General features: G+C 41.2%; 1 protein-coding gene across 2 annotated transcripts in view; it reads left to right on the top strand.

The window, feature by feature from the left end:
• CLCN4 (chloride voltage-gated channel 4) overlaps positions 1-15,074 on the top strand; it is a 49,970-nt gene extending 34,896 nt beyond the window's left edge. For both annotated transcript variants that reach the window (XM_074606703.1, XM_074606714.1), the window contains exons 9-12: positions 395-581; positions 3,057-3,455; positions 9,028-9,244; positions 10,785-15,074. In XM_074606703.1, coding sequence (XP_074462804.1) covers positions 395-581; positions 3,057-3,455; positions 9,028-9,244; positions 10,785-10,875 — 894 coding nt within the window. In that variant the 3' untranslated portion in view covers positions 10,876-15,074. The remainder of the gene's footprint in view (positions 1-394; positions 582-3,056; positions 3,456-9,027; positions 9,245-10,784) is intronic.
• The last annotated feature ends 4,833 nt before the right edge of the window (positions 15,075-19,907 follow it).

Here is a 19,907-nt window from a genome sequence, read left to right as displayed (position 1 = left end):
AGAACCATCAGCAGCTTCTGACATCCTGCTGAGAAAGCAATAAAGGCAAAACCAGGAGCATCTTGACTTTAAAAGCAGGCTGTTATTCAGAAACACCATTTACCTATCAAATTCACTGTGATGCAGCATGTAGGATCCAAAATTACTTAAAAATAATGTGTTAACATTTTATAAAGCTATTAATACACATGTAGCCACACAAACTCAGTCATTGCAGAAACCGATCTCAGACCATGCGGAATATCAATGTAGGCTGACATAAGGCTATGGTCTTCTGAGCTAGTGTTTAATAAGGAAATTGGATTCTCTTACTACTAATAATAAATTGTTTGATCAATAAGTTCACTACTAGCCATTTTTGTCAAGGTGCTCATGTGTCTATATTTTATTCAAGATCCCTTCAGGCCTCTTCATTCCCAGCATGGCTGTTGGAGCCATGGCCGGTAGGATGGTTGGGATTGGAGTAGAGCAGCTGGCATATCACCATCATGACTGGATCATCTTCAGGAACTGGTGCAGGCCCGGGGCAGACTGCGTCACACCAGGACTTTATGCTATGGTGGGAGCGGCAGCTTGCTTGGGTACAGTATCTGCTGACCATTGCTTTGTGCATGGATAACACTGATGTGTGGGGATCTGCAAATTGTTTAAGAGGGCTTTGTGTTTGTGTTAGGTGATACGCTGGCTTTTCTGGACTTAAGAGACATGATGGGCTAAAGCATGGGCAGCTGCCTCAAATGGTCTCTCCAGTGATCTGCCAGGTAGTCAACAAAAGAGGCTTGCAGTCACCAATGCCTACTCCTTGTAATCCACCAAAAAAGCACATAAAAGGGAAGAAAAAATTAAAGTTAGGCTACAGGTTTCCAAGAAGGAGTGTTTTTTGCTTGATTTTTTCCCCCCCCTTTTGATGTAACGAAATCCACTGTAGCTGGTCTAAAGCTACTTCCTTGTTTAGACTGTGCTCTCTCTCAGTGCAGGGAACAATCTTCCCAGCTCTGGCCAAATTTTAAGCTACGCAAAGGTACAATTTCTGGGTCTTATTTTGGCTGTGTCACACTGCTTGATGGGGCTGTCTTTTGATTTTCGTTTTGACCGTAGGCCAATATGTGGTTATATTCAATCAGTAGGATTTATTGGATATAACAGGAATGATCTGTTAACTATTAAAACAAGATCATTGAATAATACCTCACATATCAAAATTCTAGTCATAGATACAATAGGAATCTTACAAGCATGCTATCTGAACACATTTTTTGCCTTATCATATATTTACCCTTCTATAATTGAATGGTTTACCTCCTTTTGTTATTGTTGCTGATACCGTCATTAGATGATGAAATAATAGTGGAGAGGTATAACACATGATTGATGTAATTAGTTAGATTTTAAATGAAAGATTTTAAATGAAAGTACTCAGGGAAGAGCTGTAAAAGTTTCCGTTTTGAAGTCTCTTGCTAGAAAAGTAGGATCATTTGTGCTATCAGTTATAGAGAAAGGAAGGGTGGGATTTGCTTGTCTAAATTTAATGTATGTAATGTAGACATCAACATCTGAGCTAGCTGTGTTGATACCCTTCACAGTCAAAACAGAAAATTGAGATACTGGAAAGATCAGTCTCATCTGGCAACAGACTTCTAAAACCAGGCAAATGAACAGATTAATTTGGCCTCAGAGGTGCCTGTTTTTCTCCAGAGACTATAAAAGCAATCTGGATATCACCCCTTTGGATGTGAACACCTACCACGGTGTAGACACATTAAAATAACTGGAATGAACCTTACTGCCAAAAAAGAGTAAAGCACTTCCTCTTGACCATGAATGATCTTAATGTTCATAAAAGAAATTATACACAAAATTTTTGCTCTGATACTCCAGTTGATCTGCTAGTCAGCAGTCACTTCCTCTTTTATAAGGTTCAAATCAAGGTGCAGTGATTTTAATAGTATGGTGAGACATACAGCAGAATGGTCACTGCTCATTCTTAAGCCCAAGACCTGTCTTGCTTAGAGTAAGAGATGTGGAGTAAGTATTGAACGATTCTTACTCTGGTATCTGCTCTCAGCTTTTCAGACTCAAAAGTTCAAGGCGTTCCTCAGACAAAAGTCATATCTGGATCATCGTGTTAAATAATCAACAATTTAATATTCCTGTATACTGCTAGATTAAAAGTATCTTTTAATGACCTGTTTGCTGATTTCTCTCATCTAAAATGGTGATGTATTTTGAGGCCTAAAAATAGCAGATTTATTACATTTACCTTTTGAACGGAGGCAAAGAAATGTTACCTAATAATTCAGTGATACGTACACACTTGTCTGCAGTTATATGATTATTTTTATCCTTTAATGTAAACTGAAGGAGAGAAGAGCTTGCATATGAAATTAATGCAGAAAGACTAGATTGAAAAATACAGCTATAATTCTGTCTGCAGCTGCATGCCTAGATGGCCTCAAACCAAGTGGTATACAGTTCAAACTGTCTGTTATACTGATCTCAAAAGCTAGGGTTTAAGTTGTAACGTAGCTCTTGCAGTGGCCTCAAACTGTCCTTATATAGGATTTTGTAACCATGGTGTGCCCAAAGATAATGCTTAGCTTTCTCTTCAGTTTGGATGTGGCAGGTAAACCCATGTGACAGCCAGCTCCTAATGCTCCAACCTGCCCCAGCCACAGTACTTAGTTGATTCTTGGAGTCATTTTATAGGGCTAATGCCAGGACTCAGTTTTAGTTTCTCAAATATCCAGTAGAGCTGATTTTTGATGGCATGCTTTCTGGTTCGATAGCTGTCTTTTAGCATTTGTTATTTGCTTTTCAGTGTTAGCATCTTTGACTTGGGCAAGTTCACTCAATCTTTTTGATGAAAATTGCAGCAGATGAAAACTCTTCCTTTAGTGAAATAAGCCCCAAACTACTTCATGAAGTATAAGGGCAAAGTACTCAGACTGAATAATCTCATGCCTTTTCGAGTGTAACGTACAAAAATGTAAACGAATTGCTTAATACATACACTTAAAGAGCACTGAAGGAAACTTGACTGCTTTCCTTGTTGGCAGGTGGTGTTACCCGAATGACGGTCTCTCTGGTGGTGATTATGTTTGAGCTAACTGGAGGCCTGGAGTACATCGTACCTCTTATGGCTGCAGCTGTCACAAGCAAGTGGGTGGCAGACGCCTTTGGGAAAGAAGGGATCTATGAAGCTCATATTCATCTGAACGGCTACCCATTTCTGGATGTGAAGGATGAATTTACCCACCGAACCCTGGCAACAGACGTCATGAGACCAAGGCGTGGTGAAGCTCCTCTCTCTGTTCTGACGCAGGACAGCATGACGGTGGAGGATGTTGAGACACTAATCAAGGAGACTGACTACAATGGCTTCCCAGTAGTGGTTTCAAAAGACTCAGAGAGACTTATTGGATTTGCACAGAGACGAGAGCTGATTCTGGCAATAAGTGAGTAGAGAGTATTGGTGTACATTTGTTTGATTTTGATAGGGTAGGATGTTACCAGTGTTATTCACCTTAAAGAATGGATAAATAAGAATGAAATCTAACTTTTTCCCAAAGTCTGGCTTTTAGTAGTTGCTAGGGCTCATAGCTGGAAGTAGAATTCTGTGGGCTTGATTTTTGTGGGCTTAATTTTGTCATCACTCACAACAGTCCAAAACGATTCTGCTAGAGACAACAGAGGTAAACCTGATTCATATGGCCAAAAGTTTTGTCAGAAACAGATGAAAAGCCACGGCAGTGCTGAGCTTCCTCTAGTATCCAATGGGCTCCTGGTAGCAGCTGGGGCAGTTGTGAATCTTTGTCACCCTGTGATGAAGCGCAAGTCCCTGGGCTTCTTTCTGTTGCACTTTCATCTTTTTCTCACATGCAAACCTTTTGCACTAGAGGTGGAAAGCTTTTCAGTGGAGGATGTTGTTTGGTAAAGATGGCTGAGTTTTGCTAAGACCTGGTGGATAGCTGGCTGGTTGCCTGAGAGCTCAATCCAGGTCATTGCAGGTTTTGACCCATGAGGTCCTTTCCTGTCTGGCCTGATGGCTGGGTGGGGATTGAAAAAGCAGGTATGTTGGAAGAAAGGAAGTGTTCCCACCTTCCCCGTAGCCAGGGCACCCAGAGCTGTGGAGGTCTGTGAGCCTGGCAAATCAACCCCATGGTCTCCTCCCAATTCTGGCAGTCCCGTGGTGTTGAGGGCCAGCTGGGCAGGCAGGCTGCTGGCTGGGCATGATTGCCTCGTACTTTACAGGGGAGTGGAATGTCTGGCATATCCAAATCTCCTTGACATGGAATTTCTCCTCTCTGAGTGGGCCTGTTTCATCCCTCTGCTTCGGGCACCTTTAAAAAGCTGTTGTCTCGGATGGAACCCCCCATATTCTTCAGAAAAGAAAATCCATAGATGGAAAATCAGGGCTATTTTAGAGGGCCACTTTCCTGCCTACTTCTCATAAAGCTAAAACACAATTTGAAATTAGAGTGCTCTTTAAAGCACACATTTTTTAATGCATATTTATTTTTGTCTCCTGGATGTAGAAAGACCCCATCTAAGTGATTTGACCTAAAATTTATATTCATTGATTTAAAGACACTCAGCTGTTACTTGAGTCCCCTCATCTCAACTCATAGCAGAAAGCCATCAACGCTGCATCAATACTACATGCAGAAGAAGAAAAGAAATGACAGAGCCCAGTTTTCTCCCCTTAAAATGTAGTGTGGAGTTCTCTTCAGCAAGAAATTATTTTCTCTTTTTTTCCCTTTTGTGGTGTAAGTTGTCATTTCAGTCAGAGAAAATAGTTTATGCACTGAATTAATTTCGTATTTACTTATATCACTAATTTCTCAAAACACAGGAAAGCAGAACAGGCCTTACTGCCAGTTCTACAGCTCTTCTAATTGTGCAATTGTAATTTAACTTCCAAGGGGTGTGGGAATCTAACTTTTTCATTAAAAGCCTACTATCACTGATTGCTCCTTCATCTGTCCTTCAAAAAGAAGCAAAAAGAAGTCTCCATGAAGTTATAATCCTCTGTATAGCAATGTCAGTATAAGAGGATTTTAAAGACACCAAGGTGAAGTCCAAGGCTGCTAGCTGCAATACCCCTTTCAAACAACTGATTTTCTCACAGGGTTAATCTTCCTTTGGTGGTAACAAAAGATGCCTTGTATGCCCAAGCTAGGAAAGTAAATATGTGTCCGAAGTTTCACCAAATGCGTAAATGCCAAGAGCCGATACCATTTATAAAATAGTTTGTATTTTATCCTGCTTTTGCTAATGAGTTTCAAATGTCTTCTGCATTCCCCCGTGAGAAGTAAAAAACCTTAATTAGATGTATTTAGCCTACCCTGTGTCTGGCTTTTACACTGTCTGTGCCATGTCGTGGCTGTAACACTTGCTGCCATCCTAACTTTATAGCCTTTTACATCACCTTTGCAGGGAGGTATGTCAGTGGGAAAATTGCATGGAGTGAAGATGCAGAGCCCTCACTTTAAAAGCAGAAAGACCCGATGCTGCCTGAAGCGAGTCAGAGAATGTTGAGGGACTGAGTCTTTTGATTCGGGTCATAAATGGCAACGTGGCTGAATGGGCTTGCTAGGACATGTGTGAAAATGTCCAGCTATGCACTGACAACAAAGAAATCAGTTTGAAATAAACTCAGTGGACATTTTAGATCAAAATGCTTTCCTCTTTGAAACCTGTTTTTTTGACGTCCGCACTTTCCAGAGGAAAAGGTACTGTTTCCTGATAAGCTCTAATTAGAGAACCTTTCATAGGATCTGAGGCAGAATTGAGATTTAAAATAAAGAATTCCTCTGCATAGATAAGTTTTCCTAAAATCCTCATCTGTCAGGGACCTTTGGTGACCCTCTTCCTCTTGGGCTGAGTATGACAGCTCCTGATGTCATTCTGTGCTTACTCTGTGATAAACAGTTAATCTTTCCAGTACGGCTTGTGTCTTTGTGACTTAAAATATGGATTTGGTTTCACTTTTCCAAAAGACACAGTACACAGTTCCAGTAAAAGGCAGGGCAAAACACTGGTTTTGTACTATGCTAGCAACTTTTTAATAGCTAATCCTCTCTTACTGACGGCCAAATTTGCTTTGCATTTATCGCAAAAGTAGTCACTGCTCATCATCACCACAGAGTAGCTAATGTGTTGCAAACCTTCACCTCAGCTTGCCTTCACAGTTGTGTTCATGGAGCCATGCGCTCAGCCTCCTCAAACTATAAAATCACTTGCCAAGAGGTAAATATCACATGTGGTGAAGCACCTTCTATTCTCCTGTTCAGGTTCTTATCTCCTGCTCAGCCTGACGGCATCTAGAGATACTGGAGAGTTACGCCTTGGACCAGTGTAAGCCCCATCCACGCAGCACTATAGCCAGGGAATGAGGTCTTCTGAAAAGCAGAGTCAGGGCCACACCAGTATCTCTTTTTTCACTGGATTGCGCCCTGCAGAATGCTGCCTTAGTTTGAATTAGTTTTTATGCCTCTGTATGACAACAGGTTGCACTACACTTCAGCCAAGAAGCTTCAGCTTCTCTCTCTGGCCCAATAAATTGTGTATCAGCAGTGTGGTGGCCCAGGGAATACTCTGGGAAAGTACTCGGATTCCCTCATACAACTGACTTCTTGGATGAAGGCAATAGCTGTTGAATCCCACATCAAATACCTGTTTACACACAGCTCTCTGCCTCATGATTTATGCCTACGTGACTTCTTTCTTACTAAGTGGAGCACTAAGCACATTCTAGAAATGCATCCAGTCCCTGTAAGGCAAATGGCAATTACCCTTCAGATCACTCAGAAGCACCTTCAGGAGGACTGTGTCCTTCCACTGGTCTTTTTTGAGCAGGCACACAGGTCCAGTGGACAGTCACCCTCTGGCAATAGGTGTTTACATTTAGATGGCACCTACCTTATAGTTTTACGGAGTGGGGTATCTGACCCTGTAAAGCTCTTCTTAAATTTGGCCAGCCTCAGAGGCGTTGTACAAAAGGCAGAGTCTTGGACACAAGCCAGGTGGCCTGTATAATGTACGTTTCTCAGTGTGGAGTTGAGAGAGCGACATAGTTAATACAGGCTGTGAACTGTGAACTCCTGAATATGAAAGGCCTTTTCACATTTGGGAGAACTAATTCACTCCCTAGGTATGACAAGAGCCTTCTGCGTAGATTAATCTGTAAAGCCAGTCATCATCATCCATTTGCTTTGCTCTTTCTGTTAAGTTTTATCTGCTTTTCTTACCCACTGACTGCAAAAATGATCTGTTCCTCTGTTTTACCTTTACTCTAACTCCCCCATCCAGTGAGATTGCATACAAAGTCCACCGTTTTTCTGATGCCCCTGAATTTGCTCAATAGTACTACATCATTCAAATTTCTCTAGAGAGATGTTTGACTTCGAAGAGTGAAATCATGGCTTTGGCTAATCGCTGTTGTCCAGGGTCATCACTGCCTTGGGAACAGCGATGTGGTAACTGAAATGCTTGGGCCTGTAGCTTTGGGTGCAGTTTTGGGAAGGAAATACCTAGCTGTCAAGAGTTTTTATCAAAGGGTGGGAGTTACCTTCACCTTGATAAATTTTACCTCTTACCACAGATCATATATCAAAGAGCTATACAGTCATGTTCACACTTGAAATTAGACGTATGAGTCAAAACAAGATGAGACAAAGTTAGCATCATTCCTATAAATTGCAATAGGGCTTGTAATGTGTGGGGTGAAAAGGTTGAAAATCATATACTGATACTAGGTTTGAGCCAGCGCTGCTCCAGTTCCAAAAATATTACAAGACAATGATCATTAAAGGGGAAAAAAATGCAGCTAGAACATGTTGGAAACCATTACTGTCTACACATTACAAGTCACAGGAGCAGGTTTCTGCATTTTGATTGATGGCAATGAGCTCCAAGAATATATACATACACTTTGAGTATGTCTGATTTTCTGTACCTCTCAAGAACAGAAGCAACCTATATTAATCAAAGATAATAATTCCAGCCATTTCCAGGAATTTATACAAAAAAAAAAAGGAGGAGTTAAACCCTCAGAGCCAAACATGATATGCTTATTCTGGGGAGAAAGCTGTCTATCATTTGGAAATCCATCTCGTATATTGGTTGCGTCCTGTAATGTTGAGTAGAAATGAGGTAAACAATATCAAGAAAATAAACCACTTCAGTGCTAAGAATTCCTGTTGGAGCATACTTTAAAGTAAAAGGCTTGTACTGATCATGTAAAGTCCAGATGTAGTGTGAAGTTCACTTCATAGTTGGAACAAAGTATGAATTATAGCTTTTGAACTTTTGAAAGTGGTCAAATATGCACCGTTGAAAAAAAAGTGTTTTCCTTTAAGTAGGATGCTATTTTTTTCTGCCCTTTTAAAATATGGATATGCAAACTCTATTTAAGGCATTAAGTGCAAAACCACAAAATTCACCCTGCACACCAGTGGGGTGTGTTGGTCTAGAACAACACCCTCGCCACCCCCACATTCCTGGGATGTGAGTTTGTCTTTTCCTAGCTTTGTGTTCATAAATCCATTCAGCATGCCCAGATTTCCCCCACTCCAGCGAGAAGTCTGGGAACAAACATACTGCTCCAAGCCAGCTGGGGCTGTACACAGGCTGTTGACACCACTTCTTCAGGCATATAATAGAAGTTTCTGTTGTGATTCTCACAATGGAGGAAATGACATATAATCATTTGAATTCGACGGAAGTTGGATTAGTGATGTTTGTGACTGCAATGAGCTGCACGTTTATTCAGAAAAGCGTCCCAACCAAGCAGAAGTATGTGTTTGTAAAAATATTGCTTTATTGCTTACATTTTCTTCAAGGGAGCAATGTCTCAAGGAAATTCAAGTTTGCTTTGTAAACCCAACTTCCGGAACCTCAGTTACGTTAAAGATAAAAAGCTACTACTGCCTTTGCTTTCCAAAGAAAGATATTTTTTTTTTTTATTTATTTTTTTTTTTTTATCAAACCTAACTCAGTGTCTACCTTGATCTTTCTGTTGTACAGAGAATGCAAGACAGCGGCAGGATGGGGTGGTGAGCAACTCCATTGTGTATTTCACTGAAGACCCCCCAGAACTGCCACCCAACAGCCCCCATCCACTGAAGCTGCGGCGTATTCTCAACCTGAGCCCTTTCACGGTCACTGACCACACGCCAATGGAGACCGTGGTAGATATTTTCCGGAAACTCGGACTCCGGCAGTGTCTTGTCACTCGCAGTGGGTGAGTAGATGCTGAGCCAAGCATGCGTAGAGAACCTCAGGAGATTTTTCTTCAGCATTAACAAAAACACTGCTTTTTCCTGTCTAAAGCCAAGTATAGACAGCAACTAATTAATCAGCACCTCTGAGACAGTCAAGAGAATATTTTGATTTGTCTATTTTGTGAATGGAAGAATAGGGCAAGTGTGCCCAGTGTCTCTCCAGGGCAGCAAAAGAATCAGACTCAGAAATGAAATGGCCCTTGCCAAGTGTCTTGTTTCACTCTGTTCTCCCAAATCCTTAGTGTATCGTCATTTAGATAAGGTAAAGATAAATACAAAATGAACTGTTCTGACTCCCACTGTAGTTCAGTTTTCAACAGGTCTGGCAAGTAGTATTGTTTGCAGAGAACATGCCTGTTTCTAGACATCCAGCTAGATTAGATGCTTGTGAAGATGGTGATAAAGGTGCAGGGGAGGAAAATTAATCTGTTCAGCTTTCTTTAACGGAACATGGAAAGGCATATAAACCAAAAGTCCACAAGAAAAAAGAAAAAAAGCTGAAGAATTGCGGGCAAACATGAAATTAGAAGAGTAAAAAGCTGCATTGTGTGCATTTTTGTGAAATAACATCCTGTAATTCCAACGGGATTTGAGCTATTTTGAGATCATTGCTTATCTCAGGATCTAGTGGTAAGAAGAAACTTTACAATGGGATAGCAAAATCACTTTCAAATGCAGAAGATTAAAATTTAGTCTTCTGCAAAAAGCGTTTTTGTTATTCAAAGATATTGTGTATCAGCTGTTACTATTGATGCAGTGTACTCAGCATTAAGAAAATAAGAACCATTATCAGGACATAGATTTAGGTCCTGATTTTAGGTGCCTGGATTTGGAAATTTTGATCTTGAATTCCTGCACTTACATGAAAAGAAAGGTGGAAAAAAATATAACAGTGAGATAGTTTCAAAATTCAATGTCTCGTGGCCTTCAAGGACTGGATATAAAAGCCATGGAATACTGAGAGTTAGGAAATTTTTGACTCCTGGGGCCAGACATCCCATAGGCCTCATCTTTCCTGACAGATAGAATTCATTTAGGATCATATAAATGAGAAATTATCACTTAAATTTGAAGGAATTATGCTGTCCAACAGTGAGAGTTTCGGAAAGTCTGTGCTTTAGCTTAGTTCCCGTATTACTAAATGCCATGTGCTAACTCAGGGCGCTGGTGCCTTGGTTTTGTGCTGTTTGTTCTCTGCAGCCTGAGACTAAGGAAACTCGTTACTTTGTCGTACAAAGCGTCAGTCGTTGTAGCTCCTCCCTCAGTCATGTTCCCAACAAAAAGAGATAACAACCCAAGGTTTTAACTTAATGAACGTGTCTGCAGTAGTAAAAATACATGACATGAGAATGCTTTTTATGAAAGATAATAACTGAGGAATGGACGGGATGGACAGTGTTATATGGAAGCACTCACAAAATGTCCCTGCAGCTGAACAGGGGAAAAAACTGCATGATCTATGAGATGATTGTTGACCTTTCCTTTCCTTTTCTCCTCTAGGAGGCTGCTGGGTATCATAACTAAAAAGGATGTATTAAGACATATGGCTCAAATGGCAAACCAGGACCCTGAATCTATCATGTTTAACTAGACTGGTAAAGGAAGAGGAAAGTAACCCCAAAGGAATCCCTTCTAGATTAACACAAAGGCTACGTTCAGTGTTTCATTTTGTTTAAAGGGAAAATGTGGTGTGTATGAGGAATGGCCCAATATGCCTCTGACAGAGGGATTGAATGCAGGGTGGCACTTATTTAATGAGGAAGGCAGTTTAGAAGCTCTGAGCAGCTGCGGACATCAAGCTGTGTTTCCTTAATGAGATTGCCAACAGCTCAATTGGAGAATCGGTGGGTGTAAGTGATGTGGTGCTTAAAGACAAAGAGCCAGGAGCACCAGTGGGATGCGTCAATGTTCGCAGTAACTCATGATGCAGGTGTGAACACTAGCAGGCACTTTTATATATAAGCTGTTAACAGATATAAAGATTTGTGATCCAAAATAGAGAGTGTGTCTGAACAACTTCAGTTTTTTTCATTACTGGAATCATGGCTATTTATTTGCTACTGAATCATAACATTTTTGTGAGGGAAAATACTGTCATATTTTAAAATGAAAAATGTTGTCATCTTCCTTTATTTTTGTAAAAGTTAAGTGAACCAGGACTGGAGTTAAATGAGCAAGAACACACTTCAACTCACTTCTGCTCCCTGCTTTAGTCCTTTGAATTTTACACAGTTTAGCATTTCTGTCAATCAGCTTCCCTTTATTAATGTTGAAATGTGACTTATTTGTAAGGACCTATTATTTCTCTATGCAATTTTGCATACAGGTACTGTAATATTTAGTATTATGTGGTTTGTTGTGACAACAGGAAAAAAACATAGAAGCTCATGGAGGAATTTTCAAAGGCACTAAAGGGAGACTGGTATCCAGCTCTCATCGATGTTAGGGACAAGAGACTGAAACCCTCACCTGTCTCCCCTTGTGTACGTCGTCATTTTTCATGATCTAATGAAGTTCTGCATTGATTCCTGATTCTCCATGTAGTTCCTTTTGATCATTGCTATTTCTTGGCATTTGTCTGCACCTGCCAAGAGATTGTTGAAGTTTATTTATCAGCCACAAATGTTTATTCTTAGCAGATCTACTCTTTATGCATCTGCCAGTCACAGGACTGTGGAATCTATGGATAGCCAATAGGCCCCTTGGATAAGGCCAAAGGGACTGAGAATGCAAACAACAACAGCAAAGCTGTAATTATAGATCTGCTTGCAGCAAGAACACAAGATTTAACAGCCCCCGGTAGGGACCTCCAAGTCACTCAGGTAAAAATGCTAAATTTTCCTAAACCCTTGTTGTGATCCTATGTAAGGTGCACAGACTCAATGTTGTCTGTGTTAATATACTAGCACTTTAGTCAATACTACAGAAGACCAAATTCTACTCTTGGTAACACGTGATCCACACTGCCCAGTGTTTGTTTTATAAGTAAAAGCTTAGAGATTGGAGAGAGGTTGCATCCTAATTTAGATGCCCTGAATCCTCTTCAAGACCCTCTTAGAGTCTGGACCCTTCATTTGGGCATCTAAGACCTCTGGTATTTTTGTTCAAACTCATACAGAAGCCGGAAGCTCAAGGCCATTGTGTCCAGATGGTTTTCCTGGGCAGAGATGATGGGAGTCCTTTCATGCCAGAAGAGCCTGTTGCTCCAGACAAAAACTAGACTGTTGATCCAACGTGTAGGCAACGTGCATGATCACTGTGTCCCTGAGCTGAGACAACTAGCCAGGTACGCCCTAAGTTAGATGCCCAAAGTTACATGTCACAAATTCCTCCTCTTATCTCCGGTGACCCTGCTTCCTTCTGGCATGTGTCCCACTGCGTTCACACAAAGTATGGTCCAAATTGTTTAAGCAAAAGAAACGGAAGTAAAGGGATAATTCTAATCTGCTAAGTACTCCATTTAACAATAGTGTTTGCAACAGACTGACATAAATATATGTAGCTCTGGCCAAAGCCCATAAATATTTCAGTGTATACTTTTTGTTAACTGAACATCTGCAGAACAATGTATTATTAAAGGGATATTGTCAAAACTATGTAAACTATAGAACGGAGCAACTCTTTCCCTCTGAAAATAGGAAACACAACATAATATTGTTGTTTCTTCTATTTTTCTGTGAAGCTATCATCAGCCAAACTCATAAAAAAACAGCCAAGTCAACAACCAAGCTCATAAACATTGGATTCCCTCATTTGAACACAGATGCCATAGTAAAATCAGTGCATTCACACAACTAAATCCAAAAGGGGCTTGGTACCAATGTCAGTTCCTACCCAAAACTAGAATCTAGGGGATTTAGACTAAGATCAATGGGCTGACTTTTGAGGGAATCTTGTTCTGAAAATAAAACTGAAGGACTGTGTTCTACTTTTCACTTTTATAGCTGTTAATGTGAATACATACATGTTTGATGAACACTTTCTCCATCTTCCTTTATGTTCACATAGGAAGCAAGTGTGCGTATTCTCCCCACTTGGACATTAAAATACTGCTTTCGCTCATAAACCGAGAGAAATAAATTTAAAAGTTAATTTATCCGCTATTTGAAATCAAACTGAAGGCTTCGTGTGTGTCAGGGAAAACGAGAGATCTACAGCCTTCTCTGTTAGCCAACGAATTTTCAGTCCATGCTGCATTAGTACATAGCCCATGCTGAGGAGCATTGATAGTACTGAAGGCAATGTTTGCTAACAGGACCCAGGATAGTATATCAACACTGAAAAAATTGTTATTCCTGCAAAAAAGACAAAGAGTCACCTAACTAAGGTTAAACTAGCCATGAATACAAACTCACTTGGGTATTGTCCTGGGTTATCAGCTTAAACTCAGTTTGTGGCTATGCATAGGCATAAACTTTGGTGGCTAATTCCCGTTAATACCCAGAGGCCTGATCCACCAAAACCAACAGTCAGCCCTGTGACATCTTGTCACCTCGTCTTATCAGACTGCATATGAGAAGCCCTCAGGACTTAAGAACAGGATCCATAAAACCAGCATGTTTGTAAGAAACAACAACAGAAGGCACTGAGATTTAGACACTTATTGTGGGTGCAGTTTGACCCTGAGAGTACTCCTCAGCAGAAGGCAGGTAAATGGGGGTCCTGCTTTTTTCTATCAATCAAACGCGTTCGTCTTCAGATGGAATGGTTTAAATATCTAAGGGGTCAAGGAAAAAAGCTTTGGATGTGTAACTGTACGTGAGTGGTTAGACTGCTTCCTCTTGTTCCAGTGTCCGTTCAAAATACATTAAACCCCCTTAGAGCAGGGACTGATATCTAGCTCTCCAGAAATGGTATAGCCATAGCTACCTCCAGTTGCTTGGCATTATCAAGGCTGAGGTGATGCTAGAATGACAAGACAGGTTTTGAAACTGGACAGGCTTTGCTAATTAGAAAACTTAGCACTTCAGACACTTCCAGAGACAGTAGTTGTCTGTAAGTCTTTCTGTTGAACTTCCTCCATGCTACAGTCTTTGTTGCTCTTTTAGCTTGAGCGGCTGAATGGGGAACACTCTTAATATAAATTAGTAACATGCTTTTCTCAAAAAATGTAGTTCTGATGTAATGATTTAATGTATTTCCCCGTAACAAGCCCATTATCAGTCACTGTTTTCCATCTGTATTCCCAAATATGTTTCAGAAGTTTCTGAACAGACTCCAAGAGGCATAGATCTCAGCCTTAAGTATTTATTTGAATTTTTAGAGCTCAAGATAGTCACGTAGCCTGATCAATCTGGGAGTTACATAAGTAATTTAGTATATAGTGCTCACTTTATGCAACCTCTGTTAAATCCTCATGTTCAAGCCGTTGGACTTCGATGATGTCAAACTAAACAAAAGAACAAAAGTCTTCGGATGATGCAAGTTCAGTATTGTACCTTTGTTTTGCATGAAGTGTTCAGTTACATTCAGCTTCTGATGTGTACTTGAAGCAATCTGTACCAGACAGTTTATTACTAAAGTACAGAACATGGATGACATTAGCCAGACCCTTTGGCTGTCACAGTGATACTAATTATTAATTTTTATGCTTTGAGGATGCAGAAAAAGAATGTTTAAGAATTACAGGAGACCCACTGATTCTGTGTTGGAATGACACTATAATTATGAATATTGTTTTGGTGTTTGGTTTTTTTTTTTTTTAAATGTAGAAAACAGTACATATGTTGCACCTTATAAAAAATGATGTTTGAACTCTATTTTTTAAATAAAACTGACTTACAGTACTGGAAACATTTCTTGAACATCTTATTAATTGGAAAAGTATTTCATTTAATATCTCTGTATGATTTTGATGTTTCCTTTTCCCACCTACAGGGATAACTCAAGCCTGATGAATGATTTAGGATATCTAATTCAGTTATCGGCTAGCTAATATTAAGTAGGGAGTTAGTGAAGTTCACGCAGTGGACTTCAGGGCATCAGCCTTGACTGTTGTCTGTTTTATTTTCAAAGAGAAATGTTTTTTATTTCAGCATCATAAATCCTTTATTAAAGAAATCTAAAAGAGAAGAAAAAAGAATTCTCCTACCAGGTTGTTCTGTTTACAATAACCATGAAACTTCTTTAAAGCTAGATGTTGCAAAGCCCTTATGATTTCAGTTTTTGTATATATTTTTTCACTTGCACTTTTTACTTCAGAGCTTAAGCTCAATGACCGAAAACAGCAGGTTCGATCATGCCCATTTAATTGGGTGAAACATCCCTTAAATCTCTGTCAGAGGCTAACTTTTAAGTAGTAGCAAAGAATATGGGCTTCATCCTGATTAACATACTAACCAAGCAAGTAGAAAGGCACTACAGCTTTGTGCAAATGAGGTTTTAATCAGTGGTTTATCCAAAAAGAAGCATTACAGATTTCAAGACTTGCTCCAGAGAACAAGTTGATACATCAGCAATACCTTAGATTAAATTTCAGAAGCTGGTGCTGGAGTTCTAGGGCCTCTAGCTTCTTCCATGGATTGCTGTGGCCTTAACATGGCCCAGTGCACGCACTGAAACACCAGGAGACGTGAGGCGTGCAGCAAGTTAAGTAAGTAGTAATGGTTCCCTGTAGTCTGTAGTTGGTCATGAGGGACTGAGCCTTAGACCTACCCGTCACCACGTGGGATGGCACAGCTGGGAAATGGAAGAGAAAATGTTGAATGGATGCCTCTCAGCTGCCTGTTTCTGCTATGCACCATGTATCCTGGCCTAAGTGATCATTTTGTCTAAATCAACTATCCTATTGCCACCCATGTGCCTTTTCGCTCCCTTAGGAGGCCCTTCCTCCCCAGGCAACATCCCCTTCCTACAAGCAACATTATTTCCCTGTGTTGTCCTTCTCCTCTACTCCAAACGCGATCTTAATTCCAAATTCCACAGTGGTGGCCCGGATGCTCACGAAGCACAGTCTTATAGGCACCTGTGGTGGATGGGCCCCTTTCACGGCACACGGGATTTTGTATTGCTCCTTGCTGGAGGACACGGCAAACACGGTGTTACTGGCCCTAGTACGCTGCACTGAGTTTTTTGATTGGTTTTTGGCTTGCTATCTTAATGCAATACCAAAAAGATGGACTTTTCAGAAAAATAGCTGCTGCATTTGCACAGATCAATCTATAGGTGTTCACTATCTCAACCAGTAAGTAGTGACCTCACGGTGAAGGCAACAAGGAGCTGGGACACGACTGTGAGAACTGCACCCTGAAGCAGTTATGGGCTCTTAGGCAGAATGAGACAGGAATTGCTGACCTGTAGCTGCAGCATTTGGTCAACTCTGCATCCCTCCTTTAATCTTTCTTGCATTCTGAGCATAATTAATAAGCTCAGTTTGAGCACATTACAAGCACAGTTTGAGCACAGTTAATGACTTCAACCCTTGCTATCCTCAGCATTATCTCGTATAGTCGGGGTCAAAACAATCTGAGTGTTCCTACAGATACAGTGCTTTCCCCAGCCACAGCAGTTAACTGGTTAGGAAGACACTACCATATATAACAGCCAGATTGGGGAGAGTCGGTATTTGGCACTTCTTCAGCTGTGTTTCATTTGAGAAATGATTCTACAGCCTGAACAATCAGTGCACGGATCTTTGTGGGGATTTGCAAAGCCCCCACGGTCTGTTCCTGGCTTGCACAGCATTTGGAGCGATGTCTGCATGGGCCAGCCGTCATCACAGAGAGCACATACTCTACAGATTAACCAGCCTTTCTTAATCCACAAAGATTCAGTAAAGGGCACAGAAATAATGCGCAGATTGCTTAGGAAACTAGACAGCTGACCCTTTTAGCTCAGGAGAGTTGCTTTGTTGTCTCAAATTTATGTCCACGGAGGCATCTAACTCCCGGGAGGACCATCGCCTGTGAAGTGCTCACCGGCTAGCTGCACCACTAGGAAGGAGCAATACCTAAAATTAAGCTAAAATCATATGTGTTTCTATTGAGTCCAACCAATGTTATCATTTTTCTTTGCTAATGTATTCTGAAAGACAACTTTTCCCCCCTTTGAAGTAAGCTCGCTCTTTCAACAGTTGCTAGTGAGAACTGGACTGTGACTGTGCTGCACGCAATTGGATGTGGAGTGCTGCAGGGCTGGTGGGTCAAACATTAGCTGAGGGTTTCTCCTTTGAAGAATGCAGTAGAAATGAGTGGCTGCAATAGTTGTGCCATGAGAAAGGACCATTCTAAATAATTAAAGTGAGACGACTACAGACAAACATAACTGTAGTTCTCTACTTATAAAAATTGCCACCAGGTAACAGGTGGCATTTACATACTATGAAGCCTTACGATTTCTAAAAATGTATTTATGTTTAGATCATTACCAAAGTTGTCTTTTGCCTAGAGAAAAATTTTCCTCACTGAACTATCAGGTAAGTTAACCATTAGGCACCAAAATCTCTGAATGAATTAGAGGGGACAGACTCTTGAAGTCTCCAAACCTGTGAAAAGAGGCTGTGAAAAGAGCTCTGCTGCGATTCAGAGATGAGGGAGAAGGACACAAACTCTGCCAAAGCCCCCAGAATGGCCCCTCAGTGAGCACTGAGTTCCAGAAAAAAACAAAGCATGAGAGGTGCCATCACCACCCCTGACATTTTTCACAGTAGCCTCATGGTTAGAGGCTCTGGGGATCTGGCAGGGCTGGGGTCCAGTTATGACATTAGGTAAATGTCCTAATTCCCATAATACAGGCTCTTCTAAGTGTTGAGTGGCACCTGACCTCCTGGTGTGAGCACAGCTCACTTCCTTATACCAGTGCAGCATCCTCTTTGCTAACTGCTGCTCTGGGTGGCTCTCTGGGAAACCAAAAGGAGCATTGCCCTACAAACATTTGTAAACTTCTCCTTAAAGATGTCTCAGCTGTCTATTCTGAGTGATGTTGAGACGCAGACTGTGTATCTTGATTTTTATAGGGAACTTGCGCTCTTATTTATACTCTCATAATTACCATACTGGGGTGGGGGGCTGGGGGGCGGTGTCCATTGTGTTTTAATGCATTGCTATAGCCTGAGCACAGTACTTGGCTTCATGAAAGTGGAGTCACAAGAACAGAATGGACAAAGTCTGAGTTTGCCTCTGTAAAATTCCTCACTCTTGAAAACCTTGTTTTCCAGACTGCTAAACAGTTGGTTCACGGTTTCAGATTCCTTAAGGTATTTCATTGGCACAGAATATTCAAATGGTTGAAAAAAAAACCCCAACAAAAACAAAGCCAAAGAGCAGAATATCTAACATCCATTTGTCATTTCCCAGAATATTTAATCTTCATCTATGCAGCCACTGCTTGAGATCAATCATCATTTGGCTTATTCACCTCTATCCTACATTTAAGCACCTGTTTTGTCATATTATTTATTCATTTATTCAATTAACTAATGCAAGTGGTACCATAATTAGCGGTAGCACAGAAGTATAAACACAGTCTGGCTGAAGCTTTTCCAGGTCACGGATATTCAACATTGAATCTGAGTTATGCTTTGGCCACGTCTCAACCTTTAAGCAATGCTACCACAAAGCACTAGTCACAGGAGCACAAGGAATAAGTCATGATCTCCGCTGCACCTCTCCTTTCCAAGCCTGAGGGAACATACATGAAACCATTCCCTTTCTCTCTGCCAAGCCAGGTTTGGGCAATAGAAATCCCTGCCCTTTCAACAGCTACAGCAACTCCTGTTTAGCAAACCTCGCCGTGCCAGACTGCCTCCTTCCAGATACACAGGCACCGCTCCAAGAGTAACAGTTTTCCCTCTGTGTAACGATAACCAGGTAGGGCAGGTAACTAACTCATTCCCCCCATCTCCCTCCTCCTTTTCTCACTTCCCTGCTCTGCTCCGAACACTTCTGCCTTTCTCCTCGTTCAGCCTCCAGTCACAGCCCACCCTGCCTCCCCGCTGCAGCTTTTCCGTAATAACCCAAAAAAACCCCAAACCCCAAACAAATCAACACATCTGTTCTTTCTGTTGAAGTGGGACCACTGTGCAGAATGCAAATTTGCCAGGGACAAAGTCATTAACTAAGCAATAGTCTAGTTCTTAGCATTATTTCCACTGAATAAACATTCAGTGCTGGTGAATTGCAAAAGACAAGCTGTTGAGGGACCAGGACCAGAAGCCAGCTTGCTGGTCTGACGGCCTGGTACATACAGACCACAGTAATAGACTCCTTCTCATTTGCTGTTCTTCTGACCCCATGTTATGATTTTGGCTTCTCGGTGTTCAAGCTTCAACAATGTGGGGGGAGAGGGAGAGTTATTGCTTTGCCAATATCCCTTTTTCCCAGGAGAATGCCCCATTCATGAGGCTATGAAGTATTTTGCCTCTCTTACTGAAGCTGTTTCATTCTCCATGAGCATATTCATTAGGCCAGGGAAGAAAACAGCCGCCTTAGCAGTGCTTACATTTGTAGAGAGGCAAGAACTGAACCCCAAGCTCCTGTCTCCCCGTGTCAAAACCATCGAGATGTTTGTGTTCGAGAGGAAAATCTGTGTGTGCAGGGAAACAAGGGAACTGTGAGAAGTGGCTGGTGTAAGCGCCAAACCCCGACGTTGTGAAATCCAGATGGACATTCAGTCCAGAATAAGACC

This window comes from Larus michahellis, chromosome 1, assembly GCF_964199755.1.
Source record: "Larus michahellis chromosome 1, bLarMic1.1, whole genome shotgun sequence".
NCBI lineage: Eukaryota > Metazoa > Chordata > Aves > Charadriiformes > Laridae > Larus > Larus michahellis.
The sequence above is the reverse complement of the archived record's forward strand: the minus strand, read 5'-3'. Positions and strand labels throughout refer to the sequence as shown.